Raw genomic sequence first — 15,619 nt, 5'->3', positions numbered from 1 at the left:
AATAGCTTCTGCTGTGCTCCCCTGCTGCCACCATATCGATGTTGCGCTATCGCAAAAAGAAAAGATTGACGCAACTTACGTTTCATTTTAAATGTCATAAACAAAAGAGATGCGGCTTGTTTTGTATTTTTGTTTCATTACGGTACCAAAGGTGAACCTAAACGCCGAGGTATGTGGCAAACCTTTCAACTCCAAATGTGAATCTTCGACGGCAAAGACAAACGCCACCAAGACAACCACACAACCAGCCATGGAAACCATGGCGGCGTGGGACTTTCTCCTTCCACCGATACGGATAAATCTACCACTAGGTGGCAGTATCACTCTGCAAACACCTTCCCTGTTCACTCCCCATTACACGGCTATCCCAGAGTGAGCAGTTCCACTTTGAGTTTCATAACAGCGGTTCACTTCTCTTTCAACTTGCACGGCGGTAAAGAAGGATAAAATGTCACTTAAGACATCATAAAGAAAGCGAAAGGCAAGTAAAAAGTAATACTTGGAAATCAACAAATATTCATTCTTTAAAAAAAAAAAAACATCCAGAGCTCAGTTCAGGGAGCAACAAGGTTTTAACTTGCTTGGCATTTTTTGGCAACTCTGGGCCAGGTTTTATGATAGGAATAATTTGCGTCTTATTAAACCGATTCATTTTACATTTACTCCTATGATCAGACCCACCCCCTTCCAAATTTAGCCCACCACTGTCAGGGACTGTTAAAGTTCCCCTTGAAGTGCTTCCTCCACTCTCACCCTCACCAACATCACACTGGCCGATTGTAAAATGTAAAAGCGGGAAGCTGACAAATCCAAACACCGGCAACGAATAGTGTGGCAACACCTGTTTCTGTTTGTGATCCTTGTTATTACACGCCCATCACGGCATTAACTCGACAGCCATTAGCTCCCACAGAGCCCGCGGAGTAATTACCATATGTGGTCGGGCCAACTGGAAGAGCATCGCCATATTAAAAGAAATGCTGAGAGGGAGGTGACGTGAAATGGTACACGACGACCAGTGCGGGGCTTGTTTGGAGCCCCCCCGCCCTCATCCCAACCATTATGAGTCATGGGCTATTAATCTGTAAACTGTTTACAGTTTTGGAGCAGGTACTGGCTTCCAGCAGCCCGAGGGAAAACACTCAGAGATGAGCCAGGCGGAGATGGCAGTAAACACACGAGGTGGAGAGAAATCTGCTGTCCAAAAACACATTGCAGCGACGTATACGGTGTATATTTCCCTTATGGTTACTGGCAAGTGTAAAACATGACAGCGCTATGCATCAAGACACAGATGGGCGCCGTGTCAGGATGCACTCGGATCAAACTACGAGGTTGCTGCATATTCGTCAAATCAAACAAAATCATGTGACAGACGGACAAAATATTTTGGGCCAATAAATTGGAAGTGAAGCGCAAAGGTCCTAAAAGTCACATAAAAAAGTGGAGGTGGAACGACCAATCGATCTGATCACAAACACTGCCCCACGTTCGATCGTGTGTCGTACACGGGCGCATTCTGTTAGTCACGTTTGTTTTTGTACACATCAAATCGCATAAAACAACAACAAAAAAATCCAAATTGAGCATCACAAACCGCGTGAACACTGGTCAGGTAAGAATGTCACAACATGACTTTAAATGCTGCCAGTACACTTAAAGATTTCACAATTAACAGTTTGACTGTGGAACTTTTATTTATTTTTTTAACATTAAAAATTGGCGCGGTGAGGAAAACTCGATGATCGCTGTTCCGCATAGACGACACTGATGGCGCTGAGGCGTCAATTTTCCACCAGCAAATAAATGTGGGATACTTTATGTCTCTGTTGTTTCACTGGATTCTCTAAGCAAAGGTTCTCTTGTAGCTATTTTGAAGAATTTATGTGGAGGGGAAAATTTACAGTTGTTTAATCTACGCATGGCATATTATATCATATCATATCAATCCAATCTTCAAGCACTTTTTCCACTAAAAACACATCAAGTGTACTTTAAAAAAAAAAAAATAAGCATTCACCACGAAAAAGCACACCAGGTGGGAAGTTTAGCCTCAGCCTGGGGGGAGAAATTTTCGAGGGCTTTAGGACTTGTGGCCGGCCAGGCTCACTGATATTGGAAGAGCTGAAGCGTGAAATAAAAGTAAATGGGCAAACGATAGAAGGGGACGTATATCTTCTTGACTGTGAGGTGAGCGAGGGTACACAAAGTGTATTAAAGCAAGTGGACAACACACGCGCACACAACAAGGGGGCCGTGACACGGTCGTGCTGCACTCCAGCATTTTTCATTTCCAAGTCCAGAGAGTCCTCCACTGGAGCCCCTCCGCGGCCCCCCCACCCAACTCCCTCCTTAACAATCAGATTCCTGCTGTACAAACATAAACCACAACAAACTGTTGACGCTTTATGCAAGCAAGCAATTTCAAGTGCACCACCGCCAGCTTTAGACCTTCTTTAAATAACGAGACTTTTTTTTTTAAAGGCTAGAAGTTATGTGCATTGAATTGCTTTCCAGTGAGGAAAGTGGGCAGAGTGAGCGATTTATCAGCAGCTCATCGCAACACTTCTGGACAGGCTAGCTGAGAAGTACACAGAGTTAAAAGTTGTTGTCAGGAATTTACTGTATATGCAACCAAAGAGATTGCAAATAAATGCAGCACGATGGGCCCTTCTCGCAACACCACCCCACCTCCTTCGCTCCTAATTTAGCGACCCAGTCTTTTATTCGGGTAATTTTCATTTCAGGACAGAAAAAAACAAAACAAAGCAATTGTCTTTAAATAGCTTTTTTACAATCAGGCTTTAACTCGCCATACTTTTAAGTTTAATGTGCAATGTCTTTTTAGATTTTTTTATGTGCACAGTTGATGAATCCGACGCTCAGGGAAAAGCGAGTGTTGACAATCTACTCGGTTGGCTTGAGGCAGACGTTCTGCAGCTCCTCACGCCAATTAAAATGATGCCAAGGAAGGAAGAGGGAAATGCCGCAAACACACTCGTATAGATGCAGCAAGGAGTTCAAGCCGAAAACTATACTGGCCATCAAGAATTCCAGATCCTACTCTTGATAACAACGGGGGACCCTTTAATGCACTCGAGGGTTTGAAAACAACAACAACAACAAAAAAAGCTAACCCGCAGGACACAGAAATAGCCAAGGACAACTGTTAATGCCGGGGATAGACGCTTTAGGCCTGGAGCACAACCGAGTACAGAACAATGGAACAAATGCTTGAGATGGAACCAGACTATGGTAGATGAGGCATGGAGGAATGACATTGAGGTCAGAAGGAAGAAAAAAAAAAAACTGAAGCGCGTAAGTGCGGAACTTCCGAAATCCAAGTTGTATCATTTGAAGTTCAACGAAATAATTCTGAGAATGCATACTTCAAAAGTACTCCAAAGAACACAAGGTGAGGGTGTTTTTTTCTTTATAGTGATGAACATGTAAGACAGTTAGAAATGACAAATATGACTTAAGACGCTGCCTCGAGAGTTAGTTAAGGTGTCATAATGGCGACAGTTTATCTCCTGTGGTGTTTTGAAACGATGACAACTTGGAAGACAAGACAACCAGCGTTCAACTATGAAAGTTTCACATTAAGACCGTGCTCTGAAATCAAAACCCGTTGTGATGTAAAACGCACACGGAGCACGCGCCGCTCAATTCCAATTAAAGTCTTTGTCAGCAATACTGAATCAAATCAAAAAAAGATCCCAGAGGTAATTACTTTTCCCACCGCTGTTATTTATCTAAGCGTTTGGTTTGTGAACACAATAAAATGTACAAGGCTTCACTTCACACTTTGTGTAATTTGAGCATTCGTAAAAAAAAAATAAATACAATCAAGGCACGAATGTGACGTAGGATGATTGGCTCCAATCCTCCTCCCTTTGCAAACGGCAAGCAAATGTCGGCGGCGTCTCGTACCTCGGGTTTCCTCGCAGAGCGGCGTGGTGCAAGGCGTTGAAGCCGTTGTTGTTGGTGATGGTGACGTCTGCGCCCGCCTCCAGCAGCACAGACAGCATGTCGTCCCGCTTCTTGCTGATGGCATCGTGCAAGGGGGTGTCACCCTCAGAGTCCTGGACGGGAAACGTTGCGTTAAAGGGGACTCCCCCCCCAATCGCTTCCATAAAAATAGCTGGCGTAACTGAACACTGCAATTTTCGTATGTTGGGGAGGAGCTAAGTTTAACCTGCGTTGTTAGCGGAAAGTCTTTTTTGCTCTGGTAAGTGGCTATTGAAACATATAATCATGATCAATCATTTGCATTTAAATGGTAATATATGAAGATAGGTTTGAAGTGATATCAAAGTTTTGGGATCATTGTGGTTTAGAATTATGATGGCAAATTAATGGTGCTGCGGGATACCTGGAGGCTGGGGTGGCAGCCGAAGTCCAGCAACGTTTTGACCACCTGCAGGTGTCCCTTGTTGACAGCGATGTGCAACGGCGTCTGCCTGCGCTTGTTCCGGGCGTTCAAGTCGGCGCCGCCCCGCTGCAGCACCTCAATGACTGAGCCCTCGTCACCAAAGGCGGCATGGTGCACCGCGCGATCCCCGTCTTTGTCCTGAGGACAGGAAAACACAAGCAGTCAGTTACAGCGCGGCTTGAGGAGAGGAAGAAGAGGGGAAAAAAATTAAATCTCGGGTGATGCCAACCTCTGCCTCGAGATCAACGTTGTGTTTGAGCAGAAGCTTGAGAACGTCCACGTGGCCGTTCTGACTGGCGGCCTGCATGGCAGTGTGTCCGGCACACTGCCCGTTCACCTGAAACAATCACATCATAAGGGCTCAAACGAGTACTCGAGTAATCTGAGTATTGTATTGTACAGAACAAGATGAAAATGGAAACGGGATCAAGTGAACTGAGAAGTCAGCACCTGGTCACTTCAAAAAGAAGATATGTTGTGGTGAAACAAGGTCCGAATTTTAATTTGAAAACGTCCACCACTTTTTGAAGCATTAAGAACGTGTGTCTAGTGAGCTGGTCTAATTTCAGAAATGCACAGCCATGAACACAGGAGCGAAGTTGTCATTACAATAAATGGTCATTAAGAAACGCATACCCATAAGTGTGCAGGTAACTGAGCGTGCCCCACAAACAAGTTCATTGCACACTCTTGGTAACCTCAAAAGCTTTTGTTAACCGAGGATCCGCTTCACATAATGACCTTCACACCCGTCTACGGAATTCCCTGACATGCGTGTCATCCCAGCTGTCAAATCGGAGCTAGCATGACTTCAACTTTTATTCCATGTCCATGCCATTTATGCGGAACAAAAACATTAAAAAAAAAAATGCTGTATTGTACACGCTCTGTGAGAGAGGCTAAGTCTGCACTTATGGCTCTGCTTCATGAGCACACCGCTAAAAACTGAACCAGTGTGAATAAATATTCATGCGGACTCATTTGAGAGTCTCAAAACACCTCTTGCTTGTCCTAGCAGGCAGATCACGGTCAGGCTTTGTGTGCTCAGCTTTAAACAAATCATTCCAATGAAAGGCAGTAGGGCGTACGACCAGCTTTTAACTAACACACATACGCTCACTTATTTTGTCTCTTTGAGTTAAGTCAACAGTGAAAACTAAATGTAAGCAGTAACATTCTACGTAGGCTTCTTCTGTTTCATCTGGCTTGCGAGCAGAAACGCCACACACTTGCACGTCTACGAATCAGGTTTGTGCTGCAGTGCACACCGGTGCGCTTCATGCCTCCTTGGGGCTCTGCGGTAACGCTCCTCATATTGAGAAGGACGCACAAGTGGGAGGATCTCAGCCCGCTCCTCGGAGACGCTCAGCCCCAATACGCCGCGATAAAAGCGTGACGCAGTCGGGGGCATTCGTGTGCCAATCGCAAGCATCTTTCAAACTGCATCAGAGCAGTACGAGGAGACCGGGCATTTTAATGTCTTTGCAGGATAGCGACGCACCCGGCGTGCGCTTTCACACACAGACACCGAATCATCCTACGATCAGATAAATAGACGGGTGTTACCTACTGCGACTAACTTTGAGTTGAATTCATCCCCAGGTTGTCAGTGCCACCTCCACAGAACAGTTAGAAAATATTTCTAGACTGTTTGACTGATATTGGGCCGCCGAGCGCATTTTTACACAGTCGAGGCAACATCCCTCTTTGCTTGGTTGTGTGTTACCGAAAAATGCTGGCACTGTAAAGGGGTTGAGGTTACGCATCCAACCATTAAATTGTTGGATGATGTATAAAGGTGCTTTGCTTGGTTCTGTGCAAAGGGCAAAGATGAATAAATAAAATAAATTCATAAATAAACTGACAGGTCTAAATTCAAAGCGTACCTGTAATTCCAGCCAGGGATTTCGTACAACAAGAAAGGAGCCAAAAAGAAGGCAATCATGAATTCACTCGTACTGAAAATGTTATCCATGCTCTGTTGCGACAACAGGAGTAGGAATATTGCTGACGTGCGTTATTACAAAGTTTAGCGTTTACATTGAATTTGTGCTGTCCTCAACATCAAGTGCGAAAATAAAGAAAACAGCCTCCAAAATCCAGCTGGGTCCTTGTCTTATTCGTTCCCAGCACATTCGTGTGCAAAAAAAAAACCAACAACCTGAGTTTAGCCTCAAATTCGAAGACCATAAACTTTTGCCCTTCAGCAGCCAGCTGCGACTCGCCCGCACTTGCCAACCTCAGTCCAAAGGCCAACGAGCGGGATGACTAATATTTCCGAAACACTAAAAGAATTGCATTTTTCTGCAATAAAATCGGTATTTCAAGAAGAAATTATCTCTAAAGCCCGAGGCTGCGAGTTAAACCTTGACACATTAAAATGCACAAGCCAGCTGTGGCAAAATGAAATGCCTCGTGGTTATTATTGAGAAATAGAATATGAGCGTGTACAGCTGGAGATGGGAATAAAATGCTTCCCAAAATGCCATCGTTCAATTTCGACAGTTCAGTTTGAACCAAGATGATATGCGCGCCCCCGGACAGGTAGCAAAACCAAACTTACGTCAACATCGGGCCTCTTCAAAATATCTTCCACCTTGGCCAGATCTCCGTTGGCGGCCGCCTTGACCAGCTCCTCGTTGATGTCACCCGACTCCTGCGTCTCAAACAGTTTCTTGAGCAGCTGCGAGAGACGCTCTGGACGAACAGAAGGACGGGTGTGACATCATTAAGAGTCGCGGAGTCAAAGTCATGGCGCACAAGCGGAGTTGGCACCGACCTCCGGAGGCGTTGCTAACGGCGGAGCCCGAGGGAGCGATCTTGGTGACGGCGGCGGGATTGTACGTCCACGACGTCCCGCACACCTCTACCTTCAGGTCGCTGTCAGAATAGATCTGTTGCACGCGGCCCACCTTCCCCAGGGTCTGTTGATGAATGTTGCCACAAAACTCATTACAATTTTTTCTCTTCGGGCTAGGTGAGATATACGTACAAACGGAGCGAGCGAGACAAAGAATGGTAAGATAATGTAAAAATAAGGGCGGGTGGCGTGAACATGTAACAAAGTCCACAGCAAAAATAAAACCTGACAAATAACACAATAAAACATCACGATATGTTATTATTAAGATGACAATCGGTTTTAGTCAAGGATATAAAAAAAAGAACGGGACACATCTCAATTTTGGGAGGTATTCATCATTTGTGGAGCAAAGTCTCAACTGAGTAAAACAATGTCTCAGTCCAAGATTAGAGGCGGCATTTTGGAGTTTGTCAAGCTTTGCGTGTGCTGCTCATCAATAACAATGACTGCTCGGGTTCATTAAGTAGAGACAGGTGGCATCTTGGGAGTAAATAAATTGCCATTAAGTACCGTCAAAGATTCTAGAAAGCAATGTCGCGTTGAGATAAAGGACACTTAATCTTCAAAAGAAAAAAAACAAAAACATTGTCGTAAAGAACAGTCCGTTTTGAAGGGTAATCAGCACCAGTGGTAAATTTCCTCGGAAATTGCCATTTCCACTGTGGCCAAACTAAAATGCATGAAAAAGAAATCATTGGAAATAGATTCAGTTGGTAAGTACGACACAAAAAGGAGCCATTTCAAAAACCGAGAGACAAGCAGACACAAGGATGCTATAAATTATTCTGAGGTAGAATGGCAGATATTTTACACCAGGGCGTCCTCCTATGTGGCACCCCTGTAAGTAACTCTGATAAAAGAATTTAAAAAAAAAAAAAGAAAATTAAAAAAAAAAAAAAAGAAAATTACAAAAAAAAAAAAAATGCCACACCGCAGTAATCAAAATCAATTTGACCTTCCCCGGCTTAAGAGGTTAAAAGTGAGTCAGCATTTCCCCCGGATCAAACAAAAAGACTTACAGGCAACATGGCCTCAGCCCACTCCCCGTGGCCTTTTTGGAGCAGCTTGATGCGGTCCAGGTCGTAGCAAATCTGAACCAGGTCGCCCACCAGGAACTGGGAAGTGCCTCCCTCCGCCCCAGCGGCCACTTCACCGCTGCGCACCACGTTGGCTTTCGTTAGCACAGCGGGGTTGAACGTCCACCTGAAGACGGGAAAATGGAATCGATGAATTCACTGAGGCATCGCCACGATGACTTCACTTGGAATAACAATCTGAGCACTCGCCTGTTCCCGCTGGGATACTGCACCACGATGTCGTGATCTTCGTCGATGCCGCACACCGTGCCGGTGGTGGTGAGCGTCTCGAACATGCCGTCGGTCCAGCCGCCGTGACCGTGCTGCAGCGACTGGACAATCTCTAGGTCCAAGTCGATGTTGACCAGGTCTCCAATCTGAAGACCGCCGGGGTTCCTGTTGCCATTTTGTTCACCTACGAGGCGCAAAAAATATATATATAACCTATTTCTCCCAAAAATATATTTTCAATCACTATAATGACATCATAACAACTTGTGGAAAAAGTAGTCATAAAGCAAAAAAACAATAAATGTAATATTTACTACATGGACAGATACATTACATGTATTAATGGCACCATTTAACTTTAAGGTCATATAATTTAAGCCAGTATTGGATGAGGTAGGGAAAAAAAAATCCCAGGGAAACTGTACTGAAACCAAGCAACAAGATGGTGCTACCACCTAGTGGTCATACATGCTAACTACATCAGAACCTCTCTTTGCCCTTGATTTGCTGCAGCACAGCAATAGTTGAGAAGTGGCCCAATAATGACAATAAAAAAAAAAAAAAAAAAACGTCAGATGGCTTTCTTACCCAACACAGGACAGTGGTCTCTGTAAAAGGAACCTCCTTTGGCGTCCTGAACACATTTTAGGTCCGACTGCAAGAGACAAGAAGCAAATGTTCTGTAAGTCAGTGGCCCGTAAGAGTTTTACCACGGGAAGGGCACAAGCATGAATAATGAAAACACAGAATGCAGACACTGAAGCTGCTGCCGCAAGAGTGTGTCTGCTCAGAGCAACAAAATCAGCAACATGGCGACGAGGTGAGGCAGCAAAGCAAGACGTTGCGACAGAAAGTGGATGTGTGGCAGAGTTCAAGGGAAGACATTCCTTCCAATCTTTCAAGCCAATGGTACACATTTTATCTTCGGATTGTGTGAACAAAGCCTTTATTCGACATATACTGAAACAAAATATGACTCTCAAGTTGCAAGCGTCTGCAGTTTAGAACTTTAATTTATCGAACAGTTCCCAAATACAAATATTTTGCGACTGGTCCGACAGAAAAACAAAAAGAAAACCTGCAAAATCGCGAGGTAAAAGTGCTATAGATGAAGTTATGATCACAGATGAAAATCAGGGTGAAGATCCTTATCCTTATTTTGTGACCATTCTAAGGTATCGAACAGTCATGACATGAATTCCCTCAAGGGTCAGTCCTTGGACCCCTTTTGATGATGCCCTTTGGTCAACATCTCCAGAACAGAAATGTTGCTTATTGTGGCTATGCAGATGGAAACTATTCTTTACTCCCAAATGTATGATTAAGATCGTTTTATCTTCATATGAATCGTGGTTAACTTAGTTCAACGCTTGTATGACTGTTAACGAATGTTAACGTCAACTGCAACATGGCCTGTACTGTTGGTAAAGGCTTAATGATGGAGATAGTTGGGCCCAGGAACGGATTCTTTTTCTATAGCCGTATTTCCAACTGGAACAGCTTTTGTTCAACTTTAGAGGTTGCACTGCATTAGAATAACAAAAGGACAAGTCGGTTACGCAACTGGAGAACCCGGTTGGCTTCTTTCACGAAACAAAGCCAAATTCCACCAATGAGTAGAAGCGTGCTTTTAATCAGAGACGCGTGTGTAGACGCACCCGCAATGTACCCCCCCCACCCCAAGGTTGACCTCCATGTTCACAATCCCCCCCCTCCTCAAAGAAACAGATTGCGTTTATCATGCAGATGGCTTCCACCTCCAGCTGCTTGTACATACAATAGAGGCCGAGCCCGCTGAGGCTCTCACAAAGGCAGCAGAGTAGGAGGAAAAAAAAAAAAAAAAGAGCCTCCACCCTGCGGCCAAACACAAAAGGTGTATTGAAGGACAGCAAGTGCGTCTGTGTGTGCTCACCATTCCCTCAAAGCCGACGCGGTACAGGTTCTTGGCCCCATTGTCCCACAGCACGTACGCGGCACTATGAGGGCTGGCCGCGCTCCAATCCTGAATCTCAGTCACCTGTTATGGAAAAAGAGGAACTGTAACTATGTGACATACTCATTTTTGTACGTTTGTTTGCGTGAGTGTTCAGGAATGGTGGAAAGATAAAAAAATGAAAATGAAAAGATGTTTTTGATGGTGTGAAGATTCTGCGCTTATATATTATTAGATATTCAATATCCAACTGACACAGACAGTGGTGGCCGGCCATCAAAAGCAAAGCATGTGCGGAACTTCCTTATTAATGATTTTCATGAAGCTTACTTTTATGTCAACATCAAAGCATGTGCTATCGATACAGAAAATTGATTCTGGATTTTGTTTTTGTGACATTTGCTACACCAAATCTTGGGAAACTTCAGCTATTGAAAGTTGATCAAATGCGAGGTCATGGATGGATGCGGTTTGATTTTGGTACGAGACTAATCATAAGGTCAAGAAAGTGAGATGAAGAGGAAGCGCACCAGAGTATATTAATTTATTCATTAAAACGTGTGCCCTAAGTAAATGCAGTAGACGCTTTATTTTCAGTCCCTGGCAGAGGTAATTGATTAATGGCTCTCGTTAATACTTGGGCTCCACTAGAAGTACATCTCGGATAACGGTTTTCGGGTGGAGTGTGATAACCGCTGCCGGCATCATAAAATAGTGATGAGATATGCCACAACAAAATGAAGTGTTAAATTGCCGCGAGGGGCTCTTAAAATACGCTCTGGACTGGAGCCGAGTCAATGTCAGTGTGTCGTACAGATACCGGACAACAAGTGCAACCCCATCTGTCACCGGAATGACTTCATAATGACTTTTATGCGAAGCATTAGTCAGGATTAAGATCAATCAGCAAGATGAAAGCCATCGGCGCCAAAGACCAATACGGAACAGAAAAAGGATGCCATTTTTTCAACATGTTTCCGTCGCCTGTCACATTTGGAAAAAGTCGGACGTTAGGTGTTAGAACTGCGACAGCACCAGTTACGTCTTTCACCGTGTAGACAACGACACTGACGTCGAGTCACGTGTGTCTGCTTGGGAGGCGTCTGACTGTCCTTTACCTTTCCTCGCCTTCCGTTGCCTCCATCCTGGTCTTCCCACTGCCAGTCCACGCCTCGCACGACGCGGCCTCCAGTAAAGATGCCTCTGGCGGTGATCTTCTTTGATTTGCGCCTCGACTCCAGAAGCACTCTGCCCACAGCGAGAGAAACAGCCCATTGAGTCAGTCGGGTCACCTATCAAGTTGTTGTTCGCAAATAGGACCGATTTTAAAATGCAAATTAAAAGATGCGGATATGTGGCTCATGTTAACGTGCCAAACTGGACATGGACTACGTGCGAAAAGTTTGAAGACGACAGTCAAAGGAGAAAGTCAATACACTTTTTTTTTCTTTTTCCACCCGAGTCCAAGTCGAGTCACTTGATTTGGAGTATCAGCTGATAAACTCAGCGAGGAATTAAACAGATGTGTAGTTAGTTGATTCATCTACGAACAGCGCTATTATTTAATGAGCTAATTGAATGCGACGGGTGGTGCACAAATTGGCTTGTCACAAAATAATTCAAACTCGTGAAGACTCCTATTTCAAGCCAAGAAAATAGGCACAGCACATTTAAGACAGAAAAAAAAAGTAAAGAAATACATCTGCAAACATCTGATGGCAGCTGGACAGTGGCGGGCCAGCACTGTGAACGACTCACGCATCAGGATGGACTGAAAGAATCTAATGTGGTGGAACAAGCAGCCCCCACCCCATCACGTTGGCAGACTAGTGTGATCTGAGGGGGCGGGGGGACCACCACAGCCATTGTGCTGTGTGCGCCGTCTGTCTCAGGGGGGAAATGAAGTTGTACTCGCTTGAAAAGGCCACCGTCTGTTGGGCCATGTGTTCTTCTGTGTTGGGTTGCTGACTTGATATAAAAGAAGCATCGGTGTGTTTAGAACATCGTTTCAGGCAAGTCAACCAACACAGCCACAGAGAGCAACGGTCGCCTATGGGGAGGGAGGCCTTTGAAAAAAATAAAGAATTAAAAGCACCATACACAGTATATCCCATTTCCCCATTATTCTTACATATACAAACGTTTTTGCGACATATTTATTTATGTAGTGTCAAGTTAGGTTCAGTGACATGTTTACATGTCATTGTTTCATGAAACATGAAAAGTTGAAATAATGAAGGCTTACAGACTTATGATTACGCCTCACTAGCCTCTGCGTGCTCCGGTTGTCATGGTAACCAAAGCCAAATTCGCCATTGGCCCAGCAGTACGTATGGGGCGGAGTATATGGTCGCTTACATGCATGACACAGGACCGGTCCCTCAACACGGGCAAATTTCACAGAAATAACACAGAGAAAGCATTTCAAAAGGTGAAAAAAAAATCCATTACGTCTCATTTGAGTTTTTTTCCATTGGCAAATATTGTTTTGAAATAAGAACAGCGTCACTCTTTCCACTATGACGACTGCACCATATATGGGAATCACCGGCTTAATATTATGACCAAAAAGATTTTAGCAGGCGAGTTTGTTGCCTGGCAACTGGGGCTGGGTGCACCCAGATTGTGTGTGTGTCTGTCTGTGAGGAAGGGCGCACTCAAAAGATTCTCAAATTTCACATAAACATAGACGGGGGGAAAGGGAGGAACACATGAAACACATCACGCTGTAACCCAATTTAGTTTTTTGTGTTTTTTCAGTACCGTCATCTTAACTAACCTCTCGCTGCCCGGGGTGGTGATCCTGTAGAAGCGGTGTCTCAGGTGATGTTTGTCGCCATGGTAACAGGTTGTGCAGAGGTCGTAATTGGTGCACTCAGCACATTTCCAACGAATGCCGATGATGGGCTGCTGACGGCAGGTGTCACACATTGTTCCGTCATGCTTGATGCCTGCCGGGCAAGGAGGAGTGTTGGTGAGTTAAGTGGCTACAAGTCGCTGCGCGTGAAAATCACGGTCAGTAGTTTGCACATGCCCGAAAAAAAGATGACAAATGTCGTAAAAAGCTTGTGATCTCCAATTGTCAGTAGGCCTCAGTTTCGCCCGAAGGAAAAAGTGTTTGGCTTTTGTGAGAGTGTGTGCGTGTGTGTGCATGTGTGGTGCTCTAATGGTTTGTCCTTATTTTATTTTTTACTTCTGCTATCACTTGTTGGTGTTGTCTGACCTCAATGTTAAAAGCAGACAAAATTTGGCTGACTATGGACTTTTGTCTTTTGATATTTTGTGACTGATGTCATATCGTGCATTTAGGGCCATCATCAAGGAGCATCCTGTGAAGCTAGATTGACATGCAAGTAATCGTTTCGTGATCATTTTTTGCGTTGACCCAAAATCCGCACTCATTTTTTTCTGCAGCACATCAGGTTTTCATAATGAGAATAACAATATTATAACGTGATAAGGTTCTATGTTTTGTCAAATTTAAGAATTAAAGACGTGCTTTAGCAACAGGTAGATTTTTTTTTTATACCCGAAACATCATAGCTATACATTACAAAGCATGGTAAAATCCATATTGTGCAAGCTTTTATTGGTCAAACTTAAAAAGAAAACATGTCAAGTCTTTTGTGCTTTAGATAAAAGATAGATGTTTTAAATCAGTGTCAAAAATACATTTAGTGACGCATAACATCATCTCTGATGAAAGTGTGCCATTGTCCGGCCGGCTAAAGCTAAGGGAACTTCATTTGACCATCTCTAAACTTCTGAATTCAAATCTCCAACTCAGTCTTTGCAATTTTGAGTGCCTGCAGTCGTCACTGCACTCACAAGAAGTATTTTATCATGATACTAAACAAAAATATTTTTACCAATCAGCTCCTTGCATGCGTGTAATGCCTGATGGATCTCAAAGGGGGCTTTTAAGACATGATGAAATATGTTTTCTTTTGTTTTTTTTCTCTTTTTTTGAGGGAGGCGGTGGTAGCGGTGTCATCCCCCAAGTTTCATATCTGACTTTGTGTTGGTTACACAAAGAAAGCGGTCGGACTACAAAACAATAGTGTACACATTCCATTGAATTTATTGTGTGCTAGTCTTTCGAGTGTCTCGATCCAAGTAGGCTCAATACACAAAACAAGCACACGCAAAATATATTATTATAGCCAGCTTCACTGAATTGGTGGATGTGCACATTTACCTGTAGGAGCACTGTCTAATATCCTCACGTCGTATGCTCCAGAACAACGGTAGTTCGCAGCGGTGCCGTTATCCCAGACGACCACCACCTCCTCGGGACTTTCAAAACTCCTGACCGTGCCGACATGTCCCTCTCCGCCGTCCTGCTTGCCCCACTTCCAGTCCGGTCCCCGAACCACTCTCGCCCCGACTCCTTCCATCATGGCTCGGTTGTTCCTGCCGGTGGTCATTTAAGAAACGAAAAAGGAGGGGGAAATAGCCCCAACGAATCTTTTTGAGTTAGCGAGCGAGCTGGGCGAGCTGGCAACAAGGCAGCGGGCAGTTTTTGAATGCAAGTCCGCAACTGAAGCCGCACAGCCCCTGCGAAGCTAGCCGCGCTAGCTGCTGAAGGAGGTCGCTTCCTCTTTGGCAAACAAACGCTGCATTCGCCGAGCCCCTGGAAATTGGCAACGTAATTAGGCGGAAAGCTAGCGAAGCGCCGACATTGTTTGTTTCGCTGACCCTCGTCGCCTCAACAATGCTAACCTCTTCAACTTAGCAAGCTAAAAGCGAGCCTCGGGGCTAAAGCTAAGCTAGCAGGATAACACCCTCCTCCTTGCTCAAGCCAAGTCTTTGCGCTTATACACGCTCCTTTCGGGGATCCCAAATGCTCCGTGCGGCCGCATAACATTCACCTAAAGGTGTTTCGCTTTGTCGGCCCGACCGGAGATGGTTATCCTTCTTGTCTTCTCCTCTCCCGACCCCCCCTGCTGGAGTCAAATCAGAATAAACCCGCCGCCATTATTGTCAATCATCAGCGCTCCCTCCGAGTGGCCAGAAGAGCAACAACAACTAGCATGACGGAGATGCACGGAAAAGCACGAAGGAGACACGAGCGCTGGGTG

At 44.6% G+C, this 15,619-nt stretch overlaps 1 protein-coding gene across 5 annotated transcripts in view; it reads right to left on the bottom strand.

Moving 5' to 3' along the window:
* Window positions 1–15,619, bottom strand: part of mib1 (MIB E3 ubiquitin protein ligase 1) — a 43,587-nt gene extending 27,968 nt beyond the window's left edge. For 4 of the 5 annotated variants that reach the window (XR_015846138.1, XM_088310967.1, XM_088310969.1 and 1 more), the window contains exons 1-12: window positions 14,737–15,619; window positions 13,318–13,489; window positions 11,657–11,786; window positions 10,518–10,622; window positions 9,194–9,260; window positions 8,585–8,789; window positions 8,318–8,501; window positions 7,215–7,359; window positions 6,999–7,132; window positions 4,665–4,772; window positions 4,376–4,573; window positions 3,934–4,085 (exon numbers count right to left, since the gene is read on the bottom strand). Coding sequence is in view for 4 of the 5 variants with exons in the window: in XM_088310967.1 (XP_088167093.1) it covers window positions 3,934–4,085; window positions 4,376–4,573; window positions 4,665–4,772; window positions 6,999–7,132; window positions 7,215–7,359; window positions 8,318–8,501; window positions 8,585–8,789; window positions 9,194–9,260; window positions 10,518–10,622; window positions 11,657–11,786; window positions 13,318–13,489; window positions 14,737–14,965 (1,829 nt within the window). In the remaining variant the exon portion in view is untranslated. The remainder of the gene's footprint in view (window positions 1–3,933; window positions 4,086–4,375; window positions 4,574–4,664; window positions 4,773–6,998; window positions 7,133–7,214; window positions 7,360–8,317; window positions 8,502–8,584; window positions 8,790–9,193; window positions 9,261–10,517; window positions 10,623–11,656; window positions 11,787–13,317; window positions 13,490–14,736) is intronic. The other variant, XM_088310968.1, reaches the window with a different exon arrangement.

The sequence above is a fragment of the Idiotropiscis lumnitzeri genome, chromosome 12 (assembly GCF_059441095.1).
Source record: "Idiotropiscis lumnitzeri isolate Australia: NSW breed Sydney's pygmy pipehorse chromosome 12, RoL_Ilum_1.0, whole genome shotgun sequence".
Lineage (NCBI taxonomy): Eukaryota > Metazoa > Chordata > Actinopteri > Syngnathiformes > Syngnathidae > Idiotropiscis > Idiotropiscis lumnitzeri.
This window is presented reverse-complemented; position numbering and strand designations above follow the sequence as displayed.